Source organism: Patiria miniata, unplaced genomic scaffold, assembly GCF_015706575.1.
Source record: "Patiria miniata isolate m_02_andy unplaced genomic scaffold, ASM1570657v1 HiC_scaffold_29, whole genome shotgun sequence".
Classification (NCBI taxonomy): domain Eukaryota; kingdom Metazoa; phylum Echinodermata; class Asteroidea; order Valvatida; family Asterinidae; genus Patiria; species Patiria miniata.
The window spans coordinates 8,278,814-8,305,964 of NW_024037068.1; the positions used below are offsets into that span (position 1 = coordinate 8,278,814).

General features: G+C 41.2%; 1 protein-coding gene across 1 annotated transcript in view; it reads left to right on the forward strand.

Annotated features, from left to right (window-relative positions):
* Positions 1 to 214: 214 nt before the first annotated feature.
* LOC119735672 (protein kinase C-binding protein NELL2-like) overlaps positions 215 to 27,151 on the forward strand; it is a 31,257-nt gene continuing 4,320 nt past the window's right edge. The window contains exons 1-15 of the mRNA XM_038209480.1: positions 215 to 550; positions 7,322 to 7,453; positions 9,811 to 9,961; positions 13,537 to 13,810; positions 14,969 to 15,124; positions 15,851 to 15,979; positions 16,601 to 16,694; positions 18,245 to 18,345; positions 19,286 to 19,397; positions 20,893 to 21,153; positions 21,922 to 22,044; positions 22,879 to 22,974; positions 23,698 to 23,823; positions 26,094 to 26,278; positions 26,917 to 27,096. Coding sequence (XP_038065408.1) covers positions 481 to 550; positions 7,322 to 7,453; positions 9,811 to 9,961; positions 13,537 to 13,810; positions 14,969 to 15,124; positions 15,851 to 15,979; positions 16,601 to 16,694; positions 18,245 to 18,345; positions 19,286 to 19,397; positions 20,893 to 21,153; positions 21,922 to 22,044; positions 22,879 to 22,974; positions 23,698 to 23,823; positions 26,094 to 26,278; positions 26,917 to 27,096 — 2,190 coding nt within the window. The 5' untranslated portion in view covers positions 215 to 480. The remainder of the gene's footprint in view (positions 551 to 7,321; positions 7,454 to 9,810; positions 9,962 to 13,536; positions 13,811 to 14,968; positions 15,125 to 15,850; positions 15,980 to 16,600; positions 16,695 to 18,244; positions 18,346 to 19,285; positions 19,398 to 20,892; positions 21,154 to 21,921; positions 22,045 to 22,878; positions 22,975 to 23,697; positions 23,824 to 26,093; positions 26,279 to 26,916; positions 27,097 to 27,151) is intronic.

The window sequence follows — 27,151 nt, forward strand, 5'->3', positions numbered from 1 at the left end:
ACATTGTGGAGGGACAGAATCGCATTTTTGTGGAGATTAATTAATACAGTACTCACACAAGTGTCTAATTTGGAGAAAAATTTAATTTTATTTGAAACCATTTTTTCTTAAACCTTCAGCATGCATTGAATTAAACCTGTTTAGTTAATGGTACCTCCCACCAGGCCAACTGCTATAAAAGCACGAGTGGCCGCCGTCTAGCTGATCAATCACGCGTAAAAAATTGAGCGGAGGTGGCACACTAGCACGTTCGTAACGTTTGGTGATTTAAAAACGAACTGTACGGACGATATATATCGAAGAAACTAATTGGAAAAACAAGCTTGAACTTGTGCTTCTAAACTGCTGGAGAACTATTTATTTCGTTTGTGAATCGCATCACCTCACTTTTGGCAATTAAGTTTGAGTAGGACTTCACCTGAAATTGGGATCGCTGTACGCAAGTTGTGAAGTTCAGCACACGTACACCGCCGCACTGTCATGGCTGGCGAAGATAACGCACGCCTGCACTTTTGTACAGTGCTAATCCTGTGCTCTGTTGTATGTCAAGGTAAGCAAGTGAGATAAGAATGTGTAGTGTACAAACTACGTTGTGGAGTGGACCTCCCATAAACCTCCCAGCATGTCCAGGGAGAAATTTGCTTTGCTTTGATAAACCTCCAAGAGCAGACCGGAAATGCCAGAATATTGTAACATAACAATTATTTTGTACAAACTTAATTCAAATTTCCAATAAAAAATTCCAGGATAACTGGACCATTGAATGACCATGGGCATGGGGGTAGCCTCCATGATTAGACAAGTATGGTCAGACCCCCTAAAGCTACGTGGTCCTCTTTCTATGCACTCACCTTTATTCAGTTTGTGTACACGTGACAACGCGCGCGTTGCAAGCGTTACCTGCACAGATTATGGAGGGTCGAGTATAATAAAAGGTCGTAGTACAGCCAGGTTTGCTGCTTCTAAACCAGGTAATGCTATAGCTCTACTGAGTGGAGCGCTGGAAATGTGGTACCCTCCGTACCGCAGTTCGAGCGCTCCACTCAGTATAGCCCCACTTGTGTGGCCTCGGTATTGCTGCGCTGTACGTTCGGTCACACGTCTGGTTTTCCAACCTACTGAGGAGTTTAGTCCAAACACTGGCGCACATTTTACTGGCGCACTGGAGCTTACTGCAGCCTCCCTTTCAATCAGCCTTTGAATTTTTTAAAACTCTGAAAATCCTGATTGGCTCCCCTCAGTCCTGAATCCTGAAAACTAGACGCACCTTACTCCTAGAACTATGAGGCTCCACGTAGTGGAGCCTCATAGAGTCAGAAGCCCGCAAAATTGTTGTCAACACAAAACACTAATTAAGTACAAAAACGTCCATTCCAAATAAGCTATTTCCCACAGAACTGCTGCACAGTTTGCCCCTAAACTCCGTACAATACCTCATGACATACTCACGTTATGTGCACCCAACAAACATCGGTGGATTCTGTCTGTTTTTAGGCCAAAATGATGAAAAATATGCCCTTTCCGCACTGAGCCAACCTAACACTTGAAGCGAGCACGCGCGCTGATATATCGCAGTCATTTTCGGGTTCGATCGCTCGGAGCGCGCCGCGGGGGGTATGGTGTAGGAGCGGATTGATAGTATGCGCATGCGTACAAGTGCAAGTACGTACCCCCCGCGGCGCGCTCCGAGCGATCGAACCCGAAAATGACTGCGATATCAGCGCGCGTGCTCGCTTCAAGTGTTAGGTTGGCTCAGTGCGGAAAGGGCATATTTTTCATCATTTTGGCCTAAAAACAGACAGAATCCACCGATGTTTGTTAGGTGCACATAACGTGAGTATGTCATGAGGTATTGTACGGAGTTTAGGGGCAAACTGTGCAGCGGTTCTGTGGGAAATAGCTTATTTGGAATGGACGTTTTTGTACTTAATTAGTGTTTTGTGTTGACAACAATTTTGCGGGCTTCTGACTCTATGAGGCTCCACTACGTGGAGCCTCATAGTTCTAGGAGTAGACGCACCTCACCTTGCAAATTGGGTGTAAGTTAAGCCACTGGTGGTAGTGGTACTGATATCACAATCTTTCTTAATTCACGCCTATGCAAGATGACGGGAATTTCAGTCTGAGTTGTTTTGGTGTATAGGCCAGTTAATACTTCATGCGAAGCGAATTGGATGTCATCATCAAACATTTACTGTGAAATTCACCAGAGGTGAAATGTGTTCAACTGCTGCGAATTCACTGCATGAAAATTTGACTTGACATTCCCTCCCACTTTGGCCCAGAGTGTGAAACGGCCCTAAAACATCGCATTTCACAATTCTAACTTGCCACTAGATTAAAAAATATATTTACCCTTATAATAAAAATATTCAGCGATATTTACCATTATAATAAAAATATTCATCGTTACGGACTTCCAACTCAGTAAAGTTCTGCACTAACGGGGACAGCTGCCCTTCATATTTTGCATAAAAATAAAAAATGTTGTTTACAGATGAATGATTGATTATTTTTATTAATTTCACGAAAAGACTAGCATGTCAATATTTCCATGATCATTTGGCATCAGTGCATTTTTAATTTTGGAAAAAAAATACGTGTAATTATAAAAATACTGATTGGCAAGCTAGAAATATTTATGTTGCGGCTTGCAACAAGAAGGGAATTACAAGTTGTGTTCATGTTTAAAAGTACACAGACAGCTAAAAAAATGTTTTGCTTTGGCTATACGTCAGACCGTCCTAGATCTTTACAGACTTTAAAGCACAACAAAAACTAGGCCTACATCCCACATCTTGAAATAAGAGCCAGCGGATAAAAATGTAATTCATTTAAGCGCAGTTGAAATAATCCCAAAATTGCATCACGAGGAAGTGTCATGTCAGTAGCAGTTCCATTGGTAATAATTCAAAGGGCCATTTTATGTGTAGCATTCCTTCAACCCAGGAAAACCAATAGTGGTAAACTCTGCCTGCAGTGGCTTGACCTTTTAGTAATCAAATCATATCTGTCTAAGTAGGGGGTGCACGCACTATGGAATGATTGTCCCAGGTATGTGTATTGCTGAACCTGTAAAGGTTTTCCTTTCGCTGCAAGAGACTGTTTTTGTTTTAAATTTTCCTCTATGACCTAGTTCTCACAGTTGGTTGCGATTGCTCACACAACAACAAAATTCCTGAATCCGGACCCAGATCCGGATCGCTTTCAAAATCTAATTGATTTGTACTTGTACCAAGGACCCCCCCCCTAAAAAATTGGTCATGCAAATCCGTCCATAACTTTTTGATTTATCTTGTTAACAGACAAACCAACCCACAAACAAACAAACAAACAAACTAACCAAGGCCAATGAAAACATAACCTCCTTGGTGGAGGTTAATAGCGTAGTGCTTCAAAATGAGTATGGTAAATTTCACAGAGTCTAAAAAATAATAATAATAAACTTTTAGTTGAAACAAGAGTAACTGTAGTGACATCAAAACAAAATTGAACATTTTCGTCTGAAACTAAAAAGTGTATTGTTTTAATTGAAATGTGTTAAGTATACATCTGAATTTTCCTGTTTCTGTTGGAAAAGGCCTTAGAAGTTTTAGCAATCGAAACTGCACACTGAGAATTTCACTGATTGAAATTAAATATGGAACTCTTTGACTTAAAACATATTGAAACATTGGTGTTTTTGTTGGCAAAGTTGCCTATTTTCAACCAGTCTTTAGTAGAGGGCAAGCTGTTCTGTAAAGGCTATTAAGTATTACAAGTGTTGGACGAGTGCAGCGCTGGCTAACCACTACCGGTAGTTGGTGGCTCAGACCCCAGCAGCTTATAATGGTTTGTGGCGTGTGGGTTGTGGTCTTTTTAACTCTGCATGGGGTAATATGTCTAGCTGCGCCCACAGTCATTTACCCTAGCAGTCCCATGGTGTATATTTTTGATACTTCAAAAATGGTATGGGTGAGTCTAAAGGTGATGCTACTGATCTACAGATTAATGTTTCACATTAAATTCTTTACAGAAACCAGTAACACTCACACACAGTTTATTGTAATGAGGATTCAGGACTGTTAGGGTTAAATGAGGATTCAGGACTGTTAGGGGTAACCCTAACAGTCTAGTCCTGAATCCTCCAATTTTAATAAGATTTGGCACAACCCCTAGGGAGTTAGGGTTTTAATACTTCCAAGAAAGAAAGTGTTATAAGTACAGTACATCATGGAGGAAACCCTCCATGTGTACATGTATCGCTTTTTGCGAATTATTTTATATATTATTTAGCAAACACTAAAATTGTATTATTTTTTCTTCATGTACTAATTGTTACAATGATTCATGAATGAAATACAGATTATATTTTATAATTTTGCATTGAAATTTTAAAAGGGAAAAAATAGCTTCCATGTCTTTTATACAACATTTTTTTCTTTGAAAGTATTGTCAGATTTTCTTTTTACAGAAAAGCTAATTCAGTATTGGTTTTTGAAAGATTTTGTAAAAAAAAAAACCAAACAAACAAGAATTCTTGTAGTGGTCATCTTATCCTTGGTCTGTTATTTAAGAACCCCAAGCAGTGGCTATGTAACCTGAGGGTTTATGACTGGCCTTGGCCAAAACCCACATTTTCCAGGTAAACTTTCAGGATCTTGTCCTACTTTCTGTCTGTTGCCACAGGATCCAATACTGGGCTCTTGAGTCAGTGCAATAAAAGGTTTCCTAGAAATTAGAATGCATATTTTGCCATTTTATTTTAGCTGGGAAATCGAAGTTTTGGAGAAATCCCAATAACAGGTTTTATGTGCTACTGTTGACCCTTTGGTAAAAAATGTACCAAATTCCACTTTTGAAATGTACATGTAAGATGAATAGGCCTACAACAACACAAAATGTTGGTGATTACATTTTGTATACCAAGCAGAAATTGAGTCAGTGAATACATTTGGACTAGTTTTATTCTTACATTGTAAGTAATTAAAGGGAACTGAATGTTCTTTTACATGTAAAATCATTCCAAAATTTCGAACAATTTAGAATTTGTTAAAATTCTCATAAAATTAAAATCTGAATGTTTAATTGTAATTGAAAATTAGAAGCAATGGTGTTAACTTTTAAATATCTTTAGTTATTTTTGCACTGGTTTTCCTTCAAGAAGCGCAAGTGTGCAGAATTCAAGGTATTGAGGTAGATTTACCAATAAATCAAATAGGACGTTCAAACTTTTTTATTCAAACTCCGAAAAGAATTGTCATACGTGACCATGGGACAAGGATAAGATTTGTGGTGCCCACGTACGTAGGCACATGCCCAATGTCTATGACGCACAACAATACTGTTATTGATTTTTCCATCTTTTGTGTCTATTTTACGAAAGAATTTTTTTCTGGAATAACAAACCAACCCCAATTGTGGCCCTCTCCAGCTCGCTGTCGTACCCTTGGGATGGCTTACTGTTGACCTCAACAATAATTCCACGGATCAATTGTTATGACTGTAGGCATCCAGAAAGTGATTGTCAGGCAATTTGTTATGCCTATAATCTGTGTTGATTGGTCTTGCGTGCGATCATCGTCACTGGGTGAATCACAGTTTTGTGTGACCGTCACAGAGTCGTCCACGAATGTACATAATTACATGTAGTAAGGAAGACTTCGTGCGCAGCGTACGGCATAGTACCAGGTACAACATGTACATGTGCACCTGAAGTTTACATACGTACAAGTACATGAATTTGGAACAGACAGAAATATGTATGGCAATTACATGGAGGACTGAAAAATCAGTCTGTGTGTATATATGTGTAATGGAATCGAAGATTTTTGAGCCAGAATTTTTTTTTCTTTTTTCACATATGTACATTTATTTGACTTTTTGATAGAATTGGAGAAAAAAACACAAACAATTTGAGATGAATTGAATGTGTAAAAGTCATATACAGTCGAGTCTGGTTAATACAAACTCGTTTGGACCTAGCCAAATTCCTTGTTATATCAGAATTTTGTATTAAGAGGAACATCAGTCCCACTCATTGTGCACATAAATGCACAGTTGGGACCAATGCCTTATGTTTGTTATAACCAGAATTTTGTATTAACAGAGTTTGTACTAACGAGAGTCGACTGTAATGGCTCTACCTGTGTTTCAGTTGCATTGAACTGTCCTTTATATTACACCGGTACATTTGTACATGAAAGTCATTGGGTCATAACCAAAACCAAACCACTAATACATACTCAAAACAAGAATCAGTTTAAATTGCAATGTTTTTCCAACTTTAAGTCTTGGCTATGAAGAATGAGGTGGCTCAGTCCTTGTGGATTTATTCCCACTTTTGCAATCTTTAGTTTGACTTTGAGCAGTGGAACTTTAGCAAATCCACTTAATTCCAAAGAAAGCTTTAAAAAGGCACATGCATACTGCACATGTACTGCACGCGCATACATAGTATGTACATGCACAATGTAAACGCCATGCCTTGAAGTCTAACAGAATCAATACCGGAGAAATTTAGGCAGTGAGAAATGCTTTCGTAAGTGAAAGTTTACCTCTCTGAGTTCAATAGATCAGTATTTATTTAATCGGCTTGTTATGTGGGAGTCAAAGGGATTATCATAACAAGAGGTTGTTTTGTCAGCGAGTTGACTGTGTAGCTTGAGGGTCACCCATTCCATTCTTTACTGTCAGGTCAAATAAACATTCTAAAAAATTAAGGTAGAAAATATACCTATTGCCTTTTAAGTTACCGACTAGATTTAACTAGCTTTAAAAACATCCTGAATCCATCAAAATCCATAACCCCCCCACTCCCCTCCCCCCCCCCACCCGTTTTGGAGTATTTCGGCAGATTCAGGATACCTCCATATTGAGCAGTTGGGGGACTTTGATGGATTCAGGATCTTGATTTGGTGTATACGAGGTATATGTACAACACTGACAAAATTGATGGATTTTGGTGGATTCAGGATATTTTCTAGTAAAAAATACCCAAGGGGGCCGGGTTAAACTAAGTGTTAACTTCAGTTAAACTTGTTAGTTACTTATTTTGTTCCCTTGATTAGTACAAAAGTACTCTGGAGATTTCGTTGTGGAAAAGATCCTTGGTTCAAAACGTACATTCTTTCAAAAGATTTTTTTGGAGTCCTCCCCAATTGTCAGCAACATGCCAACAACTTAATGAAGCGTGCTCGAATCAACCTTTCAATAATCCATTCTTTGCTACCATTGACCCTTGAGTGATGATGGACCTTGTGTGCCCTGAATATAAAAAAAGCCTCCCATAAAAGATGCACTTAACATTTTTCCTGTCCCCTCTTCTCTCCCTCTTGATCAGTTCTTGGGTATGGAGTGGATCCAGCCTTGGAGGTGAATCTTCTGGAGGCAATTGCAATCAAGTCAAGCACAGCTACGGGTATCAGCCAAGTGCCAGGCTATCACAACCAAGGCCCCGCCTACAGCTTTGAAGGTACAAAGTGCAGATACATGGAAGGGGGGGGGGGGGAGGGAGGATCCCATTTTTCCCAAGTGACTCACCCAATGTGACAACTCCATAAACTCTGATTTAATGGCCTCTTGGAAATCCAAGGGGAATTCCTTAAGTCAGAAACGTGACTGAAATGTTGGAATTATCACTGACCTGTTCCAAGTATTTCATATTAAGAAGAGGAGGTCCCTAATCTAACGATATCCAACATCCACTAATTGTGAAGCAGCTGATTCTAAAAGAATCCAACGATTGCTTTAGAACAAAAGCAAGCTTTCAAGCATTACCTACTTTTTCCTACTTTTTTACCTCGCTCCTACTTTTTTTTCTGTAAATTCCTACTTTTCATCCTTTTTGTCCTACAACTCCGAAAAATGAAATCTCATTGAATTTGTTTCATAACAGTGTTACACACTGTCATAATTAATCACACAATGACGGGCTTGGGCACAGTACTGCAACTGTACTTCCTAGAGCTTAGTTGAGGATGGAGCACAAGTGGTGTGAGTACAGAACACGCCAAATTAGGCTTATGATGCTGAGGACATGGGTGAGTATCAACGAAAACTGCTCCTGGAAGCCTGCAAAAGTTATACTAGTCTTAGGCCCAAAAAAAAAATTAGTCGGTCTCTGGTCAGCGCGCGCGTCGATTTTAATCATGCGCGTCGATCTTTTTTTTTCCAAAATGTTCCGCTGTAGCTCCAACAGAACCCTCTATTTCCGCACCTCCTCAATTTTTTTTACCAAAGAGCACCAAGGAATGGGAAATTGCACCAAGGCAAATTATGGAGGACACCAATGTACATGAGGACACCAAAAAAGCAAAATAGTACCCCACCTTGTCTGTACAATCAAAGCTTGAAAAAAAAAAAAAAACCAAAAAAAAAAAAAACAGCCGCGTGGCCGCGTCAATTCCGGAACTTTGGTCTGACCAGAGACCGAATATATATTTTTTTGGCCTTATCCTGATTTTGTCCTCCGAAGTTCTACTTTTGTCCTGGTTTTTTTTTTTTTTTTTTTTTTTTTAAAGATTTTATCCTACTGTTCTCTTGCTTTGTCACCTGGGTCTGCTTGAAAGCCTGCAAAAAGATAATTTGTTTACTACCTGTAATATAAGCATTACAATTTAACCATATACACAAAATTTTTGCAATTGGATGTTGGATCTTGGAGTCAGCTAAGGTTGAAAATACTCTTGTTTGTCTCGGTCCCAGTGGCACCTTCAACGAAGAGTGTGGCAGTCACGCAACATTCATGAATAACTGATTTCACATTCAGATGGGTACCGAGTACCGACAGGTGCATTTTTAATTGATGGAAAATACGAACAGTGTATCCTTGCGTCCTGTTTAAAGATTCCAAAGTAATGATGAAACCTGTGAAGATCCTTCGGGCTCGTCAGGCAAAGGAGTGTCCAATAGGTGTGATCAAAAATTCACCCTGCACTGTTAAATGATGCATGAGCTTACTATTAAAGCTTTCTGTGGACGGTTTTTGATCTTGATATCAAGTGTAATAAGATTTAAGTAATTTTTCAGGTAAATCACAAAGGGAAACTGACTAGGTGCATTAAAATAATTGCTTTAAAGTTGAACAAAAAAATTGACTGGAGCGGGGTTTGAACCTGCGCCCTCCAGATTGCCGTTCCAGTGCTTTACCAACTGAGCTATCCAGCCCTATGTCGGTGGTCAATATTTGTGTTATTCTTTTTTCAATGCTTATTATTAGAGGGTGAATCATGCTGCACACATTTTCTCTTGGAAAGAGACTGTTTTAATCACAAGAAACTATTCTATTCCAATTCGGGTGTTTCTCAATGCAGTGCGCCACCAAGAGTTTGCCAAGGAGAGTTCATTTTTCCCAGTGCATTGTGGGAGACGGTCAGTAATTTCGTAAGCGTATGATTCGAGTATCTGTCTGTCCTTTTCTTTTCTTTGTATCAATATGGTGTTTTTTGTCAGGCGGAAGAACGCTGTGCCCCAATCCTGAACAAATTAGCTCAAATTGTCTACTGATTCTCATTCAAATGGGCCGTGTTTTGTAGACCTTAAACTTGAAAAATGGACTCTCCATGGCAAACTCTTGGTGGCGCACTGTATTGTGAAACGCCCGAATTACGCGTTATTACAATGTAGAATTCAAATTGCATTATAAACTACATATTTGGGAAATTTGTGTAATTATCCTGATATGATGAATTGTAATCTAAACCTCAAATCTTGCTTAAATATATAAGAAATTGACAGTGTTCGAAAATGCAAATTTGAAATAGATTTAACCTGGTCCAACTCATCAACCTAATTTAATTAATTCAATGACGACTGGTTTTTTTTCCCAAGGAGGGGACAGAAGTCTTCAGGTGCCAGAAGAGTTCTTCGACAAAACCAAGAAACTGCTGGCAGCCACAAACGACTTCACAATTGTGGCAACAGTAAAACAGCTCAGGAAAAATACGGCCAGTCTGGTGTCAATAGTACACGGTCGAGCAAGGTACATGTACATCCTCTCTGTGTTCTTATAGTTTCGGTAGTGTCTGTCATTGTTGGCACCGGAGATGATCAATCAGATACTTGTACTCTAGTTGTCACGCCGTGTGCACTTTTAATAGCCCCTAATGGGTGAAAAGTGCAGTTGAACTGGTCTGCATTATTTACAGTGCATGAAGTGGAAGTTGGTAGTAAGGCTTCCTGCTTCAATCCACGTAAGAAAGGTGTTGCAGATGGCACTTGTGTGGCTAACTAGTGAGAACCAGTGTGTTATTAGCAAACTGTGTGCGCATTTGTATTCAGTGACGTACAGCTTAAAGAGCATGAGACAAAATTGTGACCTGAAGAGCGATATGACAGATATTCTGAATGTTCATAAACATTCAGAATATTAGAATATCAGACAGATCAGAATTTTTATATGATGGGGGGGGGGGGGCTCGGAGTTTGAGAAATGGTCTGACACTGATGGCTTAAGCCATGTCTGCAATCAGCGCGCCACGCACAAGCGGCCGTGTGCAGAGAGCACATTCAGCGCTTTGATCAGATGTGAGACTACCTGTCCCTCATCCCCCCCTCCCCCTCCCTGCCCCCCCCCCTCCCTGCCCCCTTGTTTTGGTCAGGGGTCGGGGTTACACCCCTCCTCTACCCGACTTTTTCAGAACATGAAAAAGGAATACTTAATTTAGTGAATACTTTAAATACAAGTCATTGAAGTTTCTTGTCTTTGTAACATTTATGCCAGGGTGAACACTGTGTTTGACACAGTATCCATCCTCAACAATTCCAGGTAAAAAAAGAACATTCTGAGAAAGTATAACATAACTTCAAACCCTTTCATTCACACTTCTACATAAATATCATTGCCAAATTTCAGCTTTCATTATGTACAGACCACTGATAAGTAATAAGTTCCTTGCATACATTCTTCATGAATATGATCTAGAATTGCATAAATGCATAACTTAAAACCCTCCTTTTGTGTCACAGACAGTCAAATGTTCAATCCTGTTCCCCTGCCATGCCTTTTACACAGGCTAGTCACCAACAGTCAGGTCATATTTCAAAAGGCACCATGACTAGTCAAATTCTGTCAACAGTCAAAAGGAGGTACATAGGCACAGCTGGCTTATCAATCTCCTACAGTCAAAGCACGTGTACCGATACATCAGGTTTCCATAAAAATCACAGCCAGTCAATCCTGCTTTATGAAGGAAGGGAACACTCAACTGTTAAAAACAGTCACTTGATTTATTTTGACTGCTGGGCTGGCCTTGTTGAAATTGCTAAATGCTTTCATTACCAAATGCCATCACTTCACAATTCTTGTGCATGCAACATCGCTTGTTGTTGGAGGTAGATTTGGAAATTTCATGGTTCTCATAAGGTTTTCTACTTAATTTGACAAGTAGCTTGTCAAAGTTTCCAGCTGGAAAATTACGTCATCTGGTGTCAAGGATTTATCTTGTTGGATGAATTTCCTTTTGATTGAGTGTCAAAGTAAACTCTTGTTAAGTCAAATCTCAAGGGAATCGGATAAAAAATTCAAGGTATCCGGAGTTCGAGTTAAGCAAGGTTGCCGATTTTACTAGTCAAGTCATCTACACACGTGTACTTAAATGTACATGAATGGCTTCAACCCTAAGTCGCTGTGCCCGGCTATGAAATGGACACATTATTTGGCACGCTTTCCTTCTTTTTATTGATTCTAAAGGTGTATTTTTGTTAGTCACAAATCATCAGTTTACAGAGATTTTATATTGTTCTTACCTAAAAGTGACTTCGTTATGGATAAACATACATGCAACAATGCAAACACAAAAGCCAGGATTTGTTGCGGTTAGGGGCATGCTGTGGTGACTTGTCCAATCACAATGGCAGTGTGCACGCTGCATCCCCATGTGAAAAGTCGAAGTGCGTCGGGTAGTAATGACTCATGAAAAAAAGTTCATGCTCTTTTTACTTTTCATTGTGAATGTTTTGGCTGCGTTTTTTTTTTCTTTTTTCTGAGCAAACAACAGTTCAAGCTCTGTTGAGGTACCGGTGTGGGTATTTTGAGTTGCAGGGGTATTCATGTAAATAATGTCCTTTTCACTTGACGGGAATGAAGCATTACATGTACTTGTACTTCGAGATTAGCAGAAATTTGTGTTAGGCCAAAAAAAAAAAAAATACTCTGTCTCTGGTCAGACCAAAGTTCCAGAATCGATGTGGCAATGCGGTTTTTTTTTTGCTTTTTTTTTTTTTTTCCAAGCTTGGATTGTACAGACAAGGTGGGGTACTATTTTTGCATTTTTTGGTGTCCTCGTGTACATTGGTGTCCTCCATAATTTGCCTCGGTGCCCTCGATCATTTGCCTTGGTGCAATTTCCCATTCTTTAGTGCTCCTTGGTACAAAAATTTGAGGAGGTGCGGCAATAGAGGCTTCTGTTGGAGCTATCGCGGAAAATTTTGGGGGAAAAAAAGGATTGACGCGCATGATTAAAATCGATGCGCGTGCTGACCATAGACCGACTATTTTTTTTTTTTTTGCCTTATCCGACTTTGAGTTACATGTATAGCTAGGGTACAGAATTTACAATAAACATGTTCATGCACAAATGCGTGTACATGTCTAGCATGTGAACGAGCTTAGGTTCAGCTTGATGAAGTGATTGATGAAGTTGGGCTAAGAGAACTGTTTTATCTTTGTGTTTCAAACAGATCCTTTTCATGCTGCATCAGTCATTTCATATAGTAGCCCTATACATGTACAGAAATATCCACTCATTCACATTCACTAAATTAGTTGTAAGAATCTGCGCATCCATGTAAAATGATCATCAATCATCATTGTCATTAACTGCTGTAAGAGACATTTCAGATGAAAAGATGCATGTTTAAGGAATGGAGGTTTCGCAGTATATTAGTTATCCCACAAGCGTGAGTGGAACACAGAATAATGTAGTGCATCTGCGTCCCACATGCCACGAGGCTGAAGGCCGAGTGGTATGTGGGACGCAGTATGCAGTACATTTTCCACGTTCCACGAACGCCAGTGGGATAACGAATTTATCTTCAAGCAAACTTGACGAACAGTAAAGATGGAACACAGACGCTGTACACACATTTCTTTAGCGGGTATCCGATTACACGTGAGTGCAACGGGAATGGCGCGCACATCTTGGAATAGCGTGATATGCAGAGTGCGATATGGCCCGTAGTATTAGGTATAATATCACACTGTTGTTGCCATGGATCGACCAATCAGGATCAAGGGTTCAAGTTTGCTCGAAGATAAATGGTAATATTATGTGTAAGTTGAGTAGATGCCTGTAATGTGGGGTTCAATCACTCAGGACGGAGCTGCGCTAATTCCAAATCGGCAAAGTTTGTTGAAATGTTCAACAAGCTAACAGGCACAATTCTGAAATGACAACTGTCGTGTTAATTCTTTGGTGTCTCTGGAGATGATGAACTGAATATATATGAGCTCAGTATTTTAATTCTGTCAAAAGAAGGCAATTAATGCCATAGTTGAAAGGGTTAAAAGAAAATGTCTTTGTCTATTGTCCTGATCCCTCTACCTGTTTTTAACAGATTTATGGAGCTCTTCATGAGCACGAGAAACAACGAGATCCGCTTCTACTACCAGCACAACGGCAAGGTCATGCTGGAGTCCTTTGATCTCGCGGAGATGACGTCAGAGCGATGGGTGCGCATAGCACTCAGCGTCAGCGGGCCCCACGTCCGGCTGTTCTACAACTGTGAGGAAATAGCCTCACGCTACATCCCCCAGCCTGATCTGGTGATAGATGACGGGGAGTTGACGATGTGGATCGGACAGAGGGGACCGGATAAGACTTATTTCAAGGTAAGCCATAAAGCCCTGCCCGTGCAGCTTTGGTTTGCGCATGGCTGCATCCAAATTACTTCAAGGTAGAATTGGACCATTTGTCATTTGTGCATTTTTTTTTTTTTTTTTGAGGCAACAAAAGTGCACAAATCTAAAGACGGGTACTTAACAACTAATCTGATGAAGTTTTAGCTCTGTGAATGCTGTCTATTTCAAGAAAACACAATATTCCGGATCTTGATTTCTGATTCAAAAGTTGCAAAGTCATATTTGAGTTGTGCCCTCTCATGGCACAAAACCGAAATCGGCATTCGGGACATGATTCTCATTCAGCCGATTGTAGTAACGTGATTTTACACATCAAACCGATGAATGATCTCAACCATGTGCGTGTGTGCGTCGTGTCAACGCTTGCACCCATTCACGGATTTGCCTAATTACAAACCAACTTTAGACAGAGATTTCGAAGAATGTGTCACTTGACACATCTTTGGAAATGACCTTCTTTTATTGTTTTCTTCAAAATGACAACGCCAGAAGGAATAATTTCACAGGGACTTTAGTGTCATTACTATCTTTACACCAAGTAAGCTTTAATAACAATAATTTGGTTGGTTACTTTTTGGATAGCTGCAAATGATCTACTCTACCTTTAAAGTGGGAAATAACACATGCTTCAATCAGGGCAGGCAAATCCCTAAGACACATGTGTTATTATCAGCCAAGTAGATAGGATAAGGCCAACGCAGTTCTTGTGACCGAGTTTGACCAAGCTATTGAGGCAATTTGACCAAAAGTTGTGATCTGACTGGTCAATGTACACTGTTTGATCGACAGGTAGAAAGGATCCATAACCGTGATGGTACGGAGTCTGTGGTAAAAATATCTGAAGTCTCCTTATAGTTTGGGCTAAACGTCTGAAACTCTCACACTGATTTATCAAATTTGAGACCCACCAACACATTGGCGCTTGTGTGTTCAGATTTCGGTCAAGAAACTTCAGACGGTTTTGAGTGTTCCTAGTGATTACTGCTATTTGATGGCCACCAGAGCATCATTGCTGCATTGCATCTGTGCTCGGGTGTGCACCATTCATGTAAAATTTAAGCTGATTTTTTTTTAAGCTTTAACTTGCTTGTTTATAATATCAGTGTGAATTCTTTTGACTTTTGATAGGGTTCAATGCAAGATGTCCGGATAGTAGCCATGCCCCAAGGATTCCTGACGCAGTGCCCGTCCTTGAATCGTGACTGCCCGACCTGTGGTCAGTTCCAGGAAATGGCTGACGGAATTCAGGAACTCGAGGCTCGCCTCAGAACCCTGGAACACAAGGTACATCATCATAAAAAGGCGGATGAATGTTTAGCAATTTAGCCAGGATGGGATCTGGTATATTTTTCAAAATTGTCATCAAGTTTGAGGTGCTATTTAGTATTTTTTTTTTACATGTTGTTGTTGGTATATCGAACCTGTACCTTGGTGTTTCAGTATCATTGCATTGTCAGCAAATTCAGCGATTCAAGATCAAAATGATCGAATATCAATATGCCTTTCCCCAAATTAACCCTCCCTCTCTGGCTGGCAATTTCAACAAGGCCAGGTGACTGTTTTTAACAGTTGAGTGCTCCCTGCTTTCATAAAGCAGGATTGACTGGCTGTGATTGTTATGAAACCTGATATATAGCTACTGGTATGCTTTGACTGTAGGTGATTGATAAGCCAGCTGTCATCTGCTTTTGTCTGTTGATGGAATTTGTCTGTTACAGTCCCTACAAGAAATGTGATCTGACTGTTGGTGACTAAGCTGTGTAAAAGGCGTGGCAGGGGAACAGGATTGAATTTTTGACTGTCTGTGACTGATCAAACAAAAACAGAGGGTTAATTGTTCCTCAGCTGCATTGCGAAGGTTATGGGCCAAGCTAGCCCCAAATTTGGTTACACTTTCACATTTTGTTTGCTTTGAAAGTAAGTTTTCCATCTTATTTTGGTGTCTAGAGTATGTAAAGGTTTGGGCTAATTAGTCGATTATTGACATGTTTTGCCCCAACTTTCCAACAGCTTTTTACTGCAGAGACCCGTATCGAGGAGCTTCAGCAGTGTCCTTGCGCGAGGTCATGTGAGGTCAACGGAGCTGTGTATGAGGATGGCGAGACGTGGCTAGACAGCTGCAGACAGTGTACATGCAATGTGAGCATTATAGGACACCATGCCCCCTCCACATCGAAAATGACAAAGGATACCGATATTGAAGGACACTTAGGGCTATTACTGCCGTGGCCCACACTCAGTAGACCTACATTTTGTAAATCATAGGGCAAGTTCGATCAAGGACCATAGTTAACCATAGTTCGACTAACTCTGATGGAATGCACTCTAGTCGACGATGGTTTGACTAGTCTAGTGAACTATTCAGGGCCAGCCTACTGCGGCTGGTCGTGCCAGTGGCGCCACGATTTATAGCTGGTTATCAGTGAACCATTAGTTAACCATTAGTCTTTGATCGAAGTTGCCCATAGTGTCGTCACACTTTGTTTACACCTGGGCTTTCTTATGGGAGCTTGGTGGCTCTCCTCCCCATCTGGCTCCCGTAGGAAAGCACACATGTAAACAAAGCTTGACGTCATTACGACTCGGGTCCATCGAGTTTGTCTCATGCAAAGACGCAACTGGTTTGTGCATATCACAGTTTGAAACTAGCCCCGCCGACCTCCGTGCAATACATGCAAACTATTGGGTACAGGTGATATTTCCTGTGCTGCATTTCTGAGGTAATTTATGGTACTATGTATCTTTTCTTTTGGATCACAGAGTGGAAAGACAAAGTGCGCCCCCGTCACATGTCCCAAGGTGTACTGTAAGAATCCAGAATACGAAGACGGACAGTGTTGTCCTTCTTGCGGGAGTAAGTTTGTTCTGTAGTATTTTACGTGTTGTTTTTGAACATACAGTTTTTCACTGCATGTATTTAGCAGTAGGAAATCGCCATGTTATGTGTAAGCTTTACACTTGCAGCTTGTGTGTATGTAGTATGAGGATCAGATATTCACGTGTACATAGCCACACTACGAACATCTGATATATCCCAGCATGCACATTTTATGCGACCCTGCGCGCCAACCAATCGGAGCCAACTTTAGAAATTGTGACATCAGTTCAATCAGAAATATGGACTGATCGGATGAGCTGTTGATTTGGCTGACATGTTTTTGTAACACAACAATGGGTTGTGGAACACCCGATAGAAAGCCCCCGCTGAATGGTCAGAATCTGGATATCAAGTCTTGTTTTACATAATTAAAGCCAGAGTCCATCATTTGCAGCTATCCAAAAAATAACTGGCGTATGTATTGTTGAAAAACATACTTGGTTGAAAGATAGTAAGGGGACTCAACTCCCTGTGAAATTATTCTTTCTGACAAGCTGTCATTTTGAAGAAATCATCGAAAGAAGGCCTTTCCAATGGTGCGTCTTAAGAAGCACCGTTGGAAATTTCCGTTAGTAGTTCGTTTTTGTCAATAGGCGAAGTGCGCGCAAGTGTTGGCACGACGCACATGCGCACGCGGTTGTTATAATTCGTCGGATTGGTGCGTGACATTGCGTAGCTGCAATCGGCTCAGTGAGAACTTGTCTCGGGCGCTGAATTCAGGCCCAATTCAAAACATGATTCAGCAACTTTTGATTTGAAATCGAGATCCTAGAATGTTGTTTTTCTCGAAATATACAGCTGAAGCTGAGCTGAATCTTCATCAGGTTAGTTGTTCAGCACTCTTCTTTAGAATTTGAGCACTTTTGTTGCTTCAAACGAACAAAATGCACAAATTACAAATGATGGACTGTAGCTTTAATTGCTGAATCTGCGCCAATATCAAAGCGCCAATATCAAAAATGCTTGTGTGCAAGCGGCTATTCCATAGGCTAATGTATTTGGGTCATTTTATCCAGGCACGCAACTTTTCCTCAGATCCGCTGATTCCCTTGTTTTTCACTTCTCATGAATGCCGTTACAAATTGAAAAACATCATACAAAGTCTTTTGTGCTTTGCAATTTCCTTGTTTTTTTTTCTAATATCCCAGTTGCATGCCTGTCTATAAATTTGGGTCCACTTTATTTTCTTGTCCATGTTACATCTCACATATAATTCTGATGCACTCCTAAATGAACAACTGTTAAAAGTCACTCTTAATGATACTGGAATGGCACATAACAAAATTCCAAGTTAACGGGATAGGAAAAAAATGTTGCACTTTTAACACTAAATTCATTGAATTACAAATATGCCGATATTTTGTTTTCGAGAAATGCTTGTTTCCTTCTGCATTCCACACTGTCAGCCGTGAGCGCCTAAAAACTCACCATAGATTATTTGAATCACTCAAATTTGGGTTTCTGAGATGCAATAACAACTGTCGTTATGCTTCATGTGGGCTTGTCTGCTTCTTGATTTCTTGAAGAAAACTGCACGACAACTGGTGTCATGTACGGACACATGGAACAATACCAAGAAGTGCGCAGCAGGGGATCCAGGCAATATTGCACCACGTACACCTGCATGGTGAGTATAATCATGCTGAGCCTGTAGTGACTTCTCAGTCATGTACATGTAGTGATGTGTGCCAAGAGCAGCACCCGAAATGAGGCCAATTAGTGACTTCTTTGAAGTGAAAATGTCAACCAAAATGACCCCCCCCCCTCTCTGGCTGGCAATTTTAACAAGGCCAGCCCAGCAATCAAAATAAATCAAGTGACTAAGACAAGATAAGTTTGCGGTAGCACACTGTGAATAAATCTGTGGTTTCAGAACCACACATACTCACAAAAGAGATTTATTCACATGGTGCTACCGCAAACTTATCTTGTCTTAGTATCTTTCCACCATGCAAACCTTCAAATCTCAAATCAAGTGACTGTTTTTAACAGTTGAGTGCTAGGAGATTGATAAGCCGGCTGTACCTACCAGTCACCTGATTTTGTCTGTTAATAGAATTTGACTGTGGCTACAAGATATATGATCTGACTGTTGGTGACTAGCCTGTGTAAAAGGCATAGCAGGGGAAGAGGATTGAATTTTGACTGTCTGTGACTGATCAAACAAAAGGAGTATTAACAAATCGGAAGTTTGAAAGTTGCTGTTTGTGGCTGCTATGGGGATTTCATTTTTGGCCGATTCTAAATGGATGGTCATTAACGAGTCAAACAAGCTTCCATGTAAGCAACTTTTGGAAAATTTGAGGTTCATATTTTATCCCTGGGCTTAGTAAATTACATGTATTTAAAATATTCATCTTGTTAGCAAATTGTATCTAAGACTCAGGCAAAATGAGCATATGGGCTTGAAATTATCTAATCTTTCATGTATAACTTTGCTAGTCCCACATGATTGTATATGAGGCATCCATTGGACAAAGCAGAAGATTGAACAATAAATATCTTAGCGTTTGAGAATAAGACCATAATTTCCAAAGATTATTCAAAATTTCTCTTCTTCCTACTAGGATGGTTTAGTAACCAGTGAGAGGAATTACGTCAGTGAGGTGTGTGCCACCCCTAATTGCCCAGTGTCTGAGAGGGTCAGTGTGCACGGTCATTGCTGTCAGTTCTGCCAAGGTAACTGCATACTACCTCCTTAAGACCAGTTATCATAAATGCCACAAGTGCGAACTAAAGTGTTTCACTTCACGGATTTGTGCAGCTACTGTGCAATAGGCGACCTCATTTACACTCTGGCGAAATTTTGCTGCTTGTAATTCATGATGAAATGTTTTCTTTGTGTAACCCAGGTAAAAAACTCCCATATTGCTCATTCTATAAATCTGGGGTCCTCTTTTCCCCTGTCCTTGTTACATTCTTCCTCCAGGAGTGATTATGTGAAGCTAATGACCTATCAAACAAATAAAAAATAAGTTTAAACTACTTTTAAAAGACACTTGAATGGCATATTACAACAGTCCGAGGTAACTGGAACTGGAAAAATGTCACACTTTGGACCCTAAATATGGACAATAACCCAGATTTGTCACATGTAGAACGTAGCCACTATAGGCCATTATCATGCTGCAGCCATTGGATTTTTTCCCATTCAAAGTAGCCTTGGTCAATGCTCTCGTCGTTCAAGTTCGTCCCGTACGCGGTCAATCGTCGGCAGATATCCTCACGCGCTATGCACATGCGCGCATGTAAAAATACAGCGCGAACAGCGACCTCACGCGGCCACTATGTTTATGCAAATCAGTTGGAGACGATGTCGAGCCTTGGTTCAATCGTCCATGTGAGGTTTTGGGGGTGGTGCTCATTATGTTAATAGCCTTAGCTGACCTTAAATGTCGTTTTCTTATTGGTCGATCGTTGCGTGGAAACTTGCATAGTGAAACGTGGCACCGTACATAATCCATACACGTACACATTGTGTGTCTCTGCACACGGCACCAATGCACAAAAACTGTGGTTCCTGTCACATCCGCAAAAGCCGGAATAGCTGCAAATAATTTGATGACGTCCGGATTTACCAAGGTGTGATTGGACACTCCACATATTAGCCCCGCCTACATTATCTGTATTCGCATACGAGGTCGTGCGCTGGAAATCTAGCGCAAAGTAAAGAAAAACATAAGCTTGGCCGACGATTGAACCAAGGCTCGACATCGTCTCCAACTGATTTGCATAAAAATAGTGGCCGCGTGAGGTCGCTGTTCGCGCTGTATTTTTACATGCATGTGCATAGCGCGTGAGGATATATGCCGACGATTGACCGCGTACGGGACGAATAACGACAGAAGCATTGACCAAGGCTACATTCAAAGTAATGTAACCAAAGCGAGGCTGGAAAGAAAAACAGTCTGGAACCGTTTTGCACCAAAAACATTTATCATTCAGTACTGTTATTGGATACAGGGAACATGACTGAAATGGTGGCAACGTGATAAAGGTCTATTACTCTACATCAGACTTGATGCCCCAAGTTCAAAGAATTCATGCCGTTGGATTCCCACACAGTAATAGATATTGGAAGATTGAGAAATTCTCTAACATTTCACCACACTCAATTCGTTGCTTCATGAGATAGGGGATGATGTGGCTCTAACTTGTCTCTGACCCATTTCAGATACAGACCACTGCAGTCTTGGCCACACGTGCGAGCCGCCCAAAGTCTGCGTCAATCTCCAGACCAAGTACACATGCCAGTGCCCCATGGGATTCACTGACCTCAACGGGGACTGCGTGGATATTGACGAGTGTGCTAGCGAGTCGGAGGGAGGGATCAACCACCACTGCCACGAAGGCACCGTGTGCGTCAACACGGTGGGCGGTTACCAGTGTGACTGTCTACCGGGTTACTCCAGGCTGACAGACACCACCTGTGAACGTAAATCAAATTTTCTTCTTCATTTTTATGATTTTTTTTTTCTCGCAAAGCGAGTCATATTTGTGGACTGGCAACTAGAAGTTGCCCTCAAAAACCTTACAGTGTTTTATATTTATGTTAACAAAAACAAAGCTGCTACATACTGTTTACCTACTGGAGTGACCTGAGGTGTAGTAATTCGGGCGTTTCACATTGCAGTGCGCCACCAAGAGTTTGCCATGGAATGTTAATTTTTCCCAGTGCATTGTGGGAGATGGTCGACAAATTCACAGGCGGGCTATTTGAGATTGTTAGTTTGTCCAGTCAGTACTTTCATAAGCATATGATTTGAGTATCTGTTTGTCCTTCTCTGTTCTTTTTACAAATATGGTGTTTTGCCCCAATCCGTAACAAATTAGCTCAAGTTGTGTACTGATGCTCGTTCAAATGGGCCGTGTTTTGTCGACCGTAAACTTGAAAAATGGACTCTCCGTGGCAAACTCTTGGTGGTGCACTGCATTGTGAAACGCCCGAATTGCAAAAGTTGGAAGGTCTCAAAGGACAATCCAAGCAGAATTTTTGTCAAAAGCAGATTTAATAAATAGATTGTTGTAGGTTTGAAATGTCATACCCTGTTATCACTTTGGTTATTGCCTTCATCCCATATTAATATCTTCAGCACCCTAAACAAATTCAGTGTTCAAAAATATACAGGTTATTATCTCAGGAAACGTATGGAAAATGGCCTGTTTTATTAAAGATTCTCTCTTTTTGTTTGAATATTCGCAGAAATCAACGAATGTGAAACTGGCCAACATACTTGCCACAAGAGGGCGACATGCAGAGACACTGATGGCAGCTTCCAGTGTGTCTGCCATGCAAATCATGCAGGGGATGGCAAATACTGCTCAGGTAAGAAAGGATATCCAAGTCACTATCATATGGCTGAGCAAAGAACTCAAGATCTGTGGGTTTGAATCCAGCCTGGAGGGTTGCAATTACTGTGTCCTTGGGCAAGACACTTTGTCTCAATTTTTTTGTCTTTCCACTCACGAGTTAAGTCGGTACATAGGGCAAAGGTGGGTGTAGATTTTAGACTAGCCTTCTTTTTTTTGCCAAAATGGCAGCATCGAGCTGTATACTCCCCAGTTGATTTTCTTCATAAAATACTCCAGAATAATTACTACTGGTACATGTAGCTGATTGATGTCTGAGAAGGTTGCGGTGCGGACAGATGATTTAAAAAGAGTGGTCCATCAAGTTTTGATGCCGTCTTGATTTCAGGGTGTAGACAGTAATTTGCACTGTATCGTACATGTCTATAAGGAATAGTCTATCAGATGTTTATTGAACCGTAGTCGTCTTTTTTGTCTTTTGCATGCCAGCCAGGATATTTTGTAACATTTCTGACCCTTTTTATAACACTACATAATTCTGTGTAAAATTAAATTTATACAGAAATTAAGTTTATTAATCAGCCCAAAAAATAAAGGAATGCTGAATAGTTTCTTGCTAATTTCAGTTTACTTTTTGCACATTGATTCTTAACTTACAAGCAGTTTTCTTAATAATAATAATACAGGGAATTATATAGTCCCTGTTATTATGATTAAAAAAAAAGAAATAATAGACAAAGAGATCAAATACCTGGTGGTGTACCAACTACTAATATAAAGTGAGAATTGATTCTTTAATGTGAAAATCTTGTAGTGATTGTTTGTGATGTTTGGTGTTTTTTTCTTGCAGTTGTATGTCGGAAGCCGTGTCTGAACGGAGGAATGTGTAACCAGCCTGGACAGTGCGATTGCCCACCCGGCTTCACTGGGGAACAGTGTGAAACAGGTACTGAAGCCTTGGTCATTTTGTTTTTGATGTTCAAAAATGTTGCAATACAGGGTGAGTAAAAAAAAACGAAACCCAAATGTTGGGACCATTGTTTTAGTGAAGTTCTGCATGTAGCACTTTCAAAATCTAGGATATGAAAGCCCAATTCATACGATTTCTTAGAGTGCAAGAATCATTCAAGTCACTCATGTACTTTTCAAGTTACGGAAGTTTAAACACAACCACCGTTTTAAGGTTGTGTCCATGGATCACAAAAAAGTTCAGTGTTCTCTCAGCAAAACGAAAACAAATCACATAGGGATGTGTATGAATTGTTTTTGTTTTGCTGAAAGAACGCACACCTTTTTTTGTGATCCGTGGACAGAACTTTAAAACGGTGGTTGTGTTAAAAATTCAAGTTAAAACTTGAAAAGTACAGAGTGATTTGAATGATTCTTGTACTAAAAGAAAACGTAATGACTGGGCTTTTATATCCTACATTTTGAAAGTGCTACATGCAGAACTTCACTAAAACAATAGCCCGACATTTGGGTTTCGGGTTTTTTTTACTCGCCCTGTAATACCTTTAAGTTAAGTGAAGACATTGACTGCAGTTGGAACCTACAGTCTCTTGAGCAAAGTATCAGTGCTCTACCAACTGAGCTATCCAGACATATTTGTCACTGGCTTTGCTCATTATGGATTATCTGATCATATCTTTTGATTCATTTCATTTCCCAGACATTGACGAATGTGAAGTGGGAAGCCATGACTGCCAGGCCAATTCTATCTGCATCAACCTGCCTGGGAGCTATCACTGTCAGTGTGAGGCTGGGTACCAGTATGAGGAAGGAACCGGCTGCACAGGTGGGTTTCTCATGAAAAAAATTAATGGCAATCACACACAGGGTCAAGTCAAGTTCCTACAAGTCCTAGTAAGTCTTACCACAAGTCCTCCAGTCCCAATTCAACTCAAAAGCTACTCAAGTGAGCTTTGGCAAAGGTATTCCTTTGTTCTTGTTCAATGCACTGTTACTTATGACTGGACTTGTGGCTGGACTTGTGACTGGACTTATGACTGGACCTGTGACTGGACTTGTGACTGGACTTGTGACTGGATTTGTGACTGGATTTGTGACTGGACTTGCGACTGGACTTGCGACTGTACTTGCGACTGGACTTGCGACTGGACTTGCGACTGGACTTGCGACTGGACTTGCGACTGGACTTGCGACAGGACTTGTGGCTGGACTTGTGACTGGACTTGTGACTGGACTTGTGACTGGACTTGTGACTGGACTTGTGACTGGACTTGTGACTGGACTTGTGACTGGACTTGTGACTGGATTTGTGACTGGACTTGTGACTGGACTTGCGACTGGACTTGCGACTGGACTTGCGGCTGGACTTGTGACTGGACTTGTGACTGGACTTGTGACTGGACTTGTGACTGGACTTGCGACTGGACTTGTGACTGGACTTGCGACTGGACTTGCGACAGGACTTGTGGCTGGACTTGTGACTGGACTTGTGACTGGACTTGTGACTGGACTTGTGACTGGACTTGTGACTGGACTTGTGACTGGACTTGTGACTGGACTTGTGACTGGACTTGTGACTGGACTTGTGACTGGACTTGTGACTGGACTTGTGACAGGACTTGTGACTGGACTTGCGACTGGACTTGCGACTGGACTTGTGGCTGGACTTGTGACTGGACTTGTGACTGGACTTGCGACTGGACTTGCGACTGGACTTGTGACTGGACTTGTGACTGGACTTGCGACAGGACTTGCGGCTGGACTTGTGGCTGGACTTGTGACTGGACTTGTGACTGGACTTGCGACTGGACTTGCGACTGGACTTGCGACTGGACTTGCGACAGGACTTGTGGCTGGACTTGTGACTGGACTTGTGACTGGACTTGTGACTGGACTTGTGACTGGACTTGCGACTGGACTTGCGACTGGACTTGCGACTGGACTTGCGACAGGACTTGCGACTGGACTTGTGACTGGACTTGTGACTGGACTTGTGACTGGACTTGTGACTGGACTTGCGACTGGACTTGCGACTGGACTTGCGACTGGACTTGCGACAGGACTTGTGGCTGGACTTGTGGCTGGACTTGTGACTGGACTTGTGACTGGACTTGTGACTGGACTTGTGACTGGACTTGTGACTGGACTTGTGACTGGACTTGTTACTGTACTTGTGACTGGACTTATGACTGGACTTGTGACTGGACTTGTGACTGGACTTGTGACTGGACTTGTGGCTGGACTTGTGGCTGGACTTGTGACTGGACTTGTGACTGGACTTGTGACTGGACTTGTGATTGGACTTGTGACTGGACTTATGACTGGACTTGTGGCTGGACTTGTGACTGGACTTGTGACTGGACTTGTGATTGGACTTGTGATGGAATCGACTACATCCCTGATCACACAGTCTCCAGTGTTTATCAGTCTGACCGTTTCCTGTATCGATTCTGGTGGCTGGGAGCAAGTCCTATCAAGATATCATGTGGTCAATTGGTGGTTAATGTGTGACATAAACCTGTCCCTAATCGAAGTGCGATTATTATGAAATCACACGATCCCGGTTCCCTGCTGTTCATTGCGATACACATGGAAATTAACAACTATTCATAAATATCTGAGACAGTTTACCAATTCCACTTGGTCAAGAGCCTGTCACGTAGGTGGCTTTAAACCGCTGGTACGCGCCAATTTCCGTATATGAATATTTTTAGCACTATGCACGCGAGGCACACACCATAGACATGGCCAGGGTGTTTCACAATACATGAATTAAGAATTGTTGAACAAAATTGTTGGAAATTTGTGAATTTTTAATTGTTTTGACTTTTTGACTGAACGGTATTGTTGAATGGGAATCAATATGTGCTTGGCCGGTATTAAACAAATACGTTTTAAACTGGCTAGGGGCCTGGATGAGGATAATGCCCCTCGCCTTTGGCTCGGGCCATTATCGGCGACCAGACCCCTAGCTTGTTTTAAATATTCTTGTTTAAAATCGGCTAAGCACATATTTATTCCCTCATTTATAATCATACTTGCTCTAGATCAATCTATCATTGATCTATTTATTCATGATTCCTATCTGGTCCCCAGACATCAACGAGTGTCAGGTTGCCGACACCTGTGACTCATCCCGAGTATGCAACAACCTGCCAGGCTCCTATGAGTGTCTGTGCTCCCCCTCGGGCGGGTGTTCGTCGGATTGCGTCGTGAAGAAACAACGCTACGATAACGGTGAATCCTGGGATGTGGAGGAGTGCCAGACGTGTACATGCACGGTGAGTAGACAGGCTTGAAAGACTGGTACAGGCTTCATTGACGTCACTGGATGTGTTAACCTTTGAAAACTTGCAGAATCAATATCACTGAGTGTCGGGGTTTTACATTTTGTCCAAGTAGTTTTTGTACTACAGTGTGTCTCAAAAAAAAATGTGCAGTTTGAATTCATATCTCCTCCATTATCATTGTTATTGAATAGATAATGGATATGTGGCTTGAAGATTAAGGAAAATACAACAAAATTCACAAATCTGACAAATAAAAATTTGTTTGGATTGTCAAGGAAAGTTAGGAAGGTGGCACTACTTTGTCATGACATGTTTGCTTCAATAAAGTCCCATACGAATTAACAGTTTTTGCCAGTGTTTATGCTACAATGAGTATCCCTAGCTGTAGATAATAGACCTTTATCACGCTGCCACCATTTCAGTCATGTTCCCTGTATCCAATAACAGTACTGAATGATACTGTTTTTTGTGCAAAAAGGAACCAGACTATTTTTCCATCCAGCCTCCCTTTTGATTACGTTGATTTGAATGGGAAAAAATCAAGATGGCCGCAACATGATAATGGTCTATATAAATGCAAGTTTTGGACGCAGTGTGGAATGAACCTTGTACTGTGCTTTGATTTGCAGAGTGGGGTGGTAACGTGCAGGCCCAAGGCATGCGACTGTAGCAGGAAGATGTCCGATGCTGAGGAGTACTGCTGCCCGCAGTGCCGGGCCACAAGCCAATGCCTGCACCAGGAGTCGGCCACTGTGGTTTACAACGACGGCGATACCTGGGACTACAGATGCCAAAAGTGCACTTGCCAGGTAAGGTAGAGATTGGTTACTCATGTGGCCATCTTGGTCTGGTAACCCGTGGTAG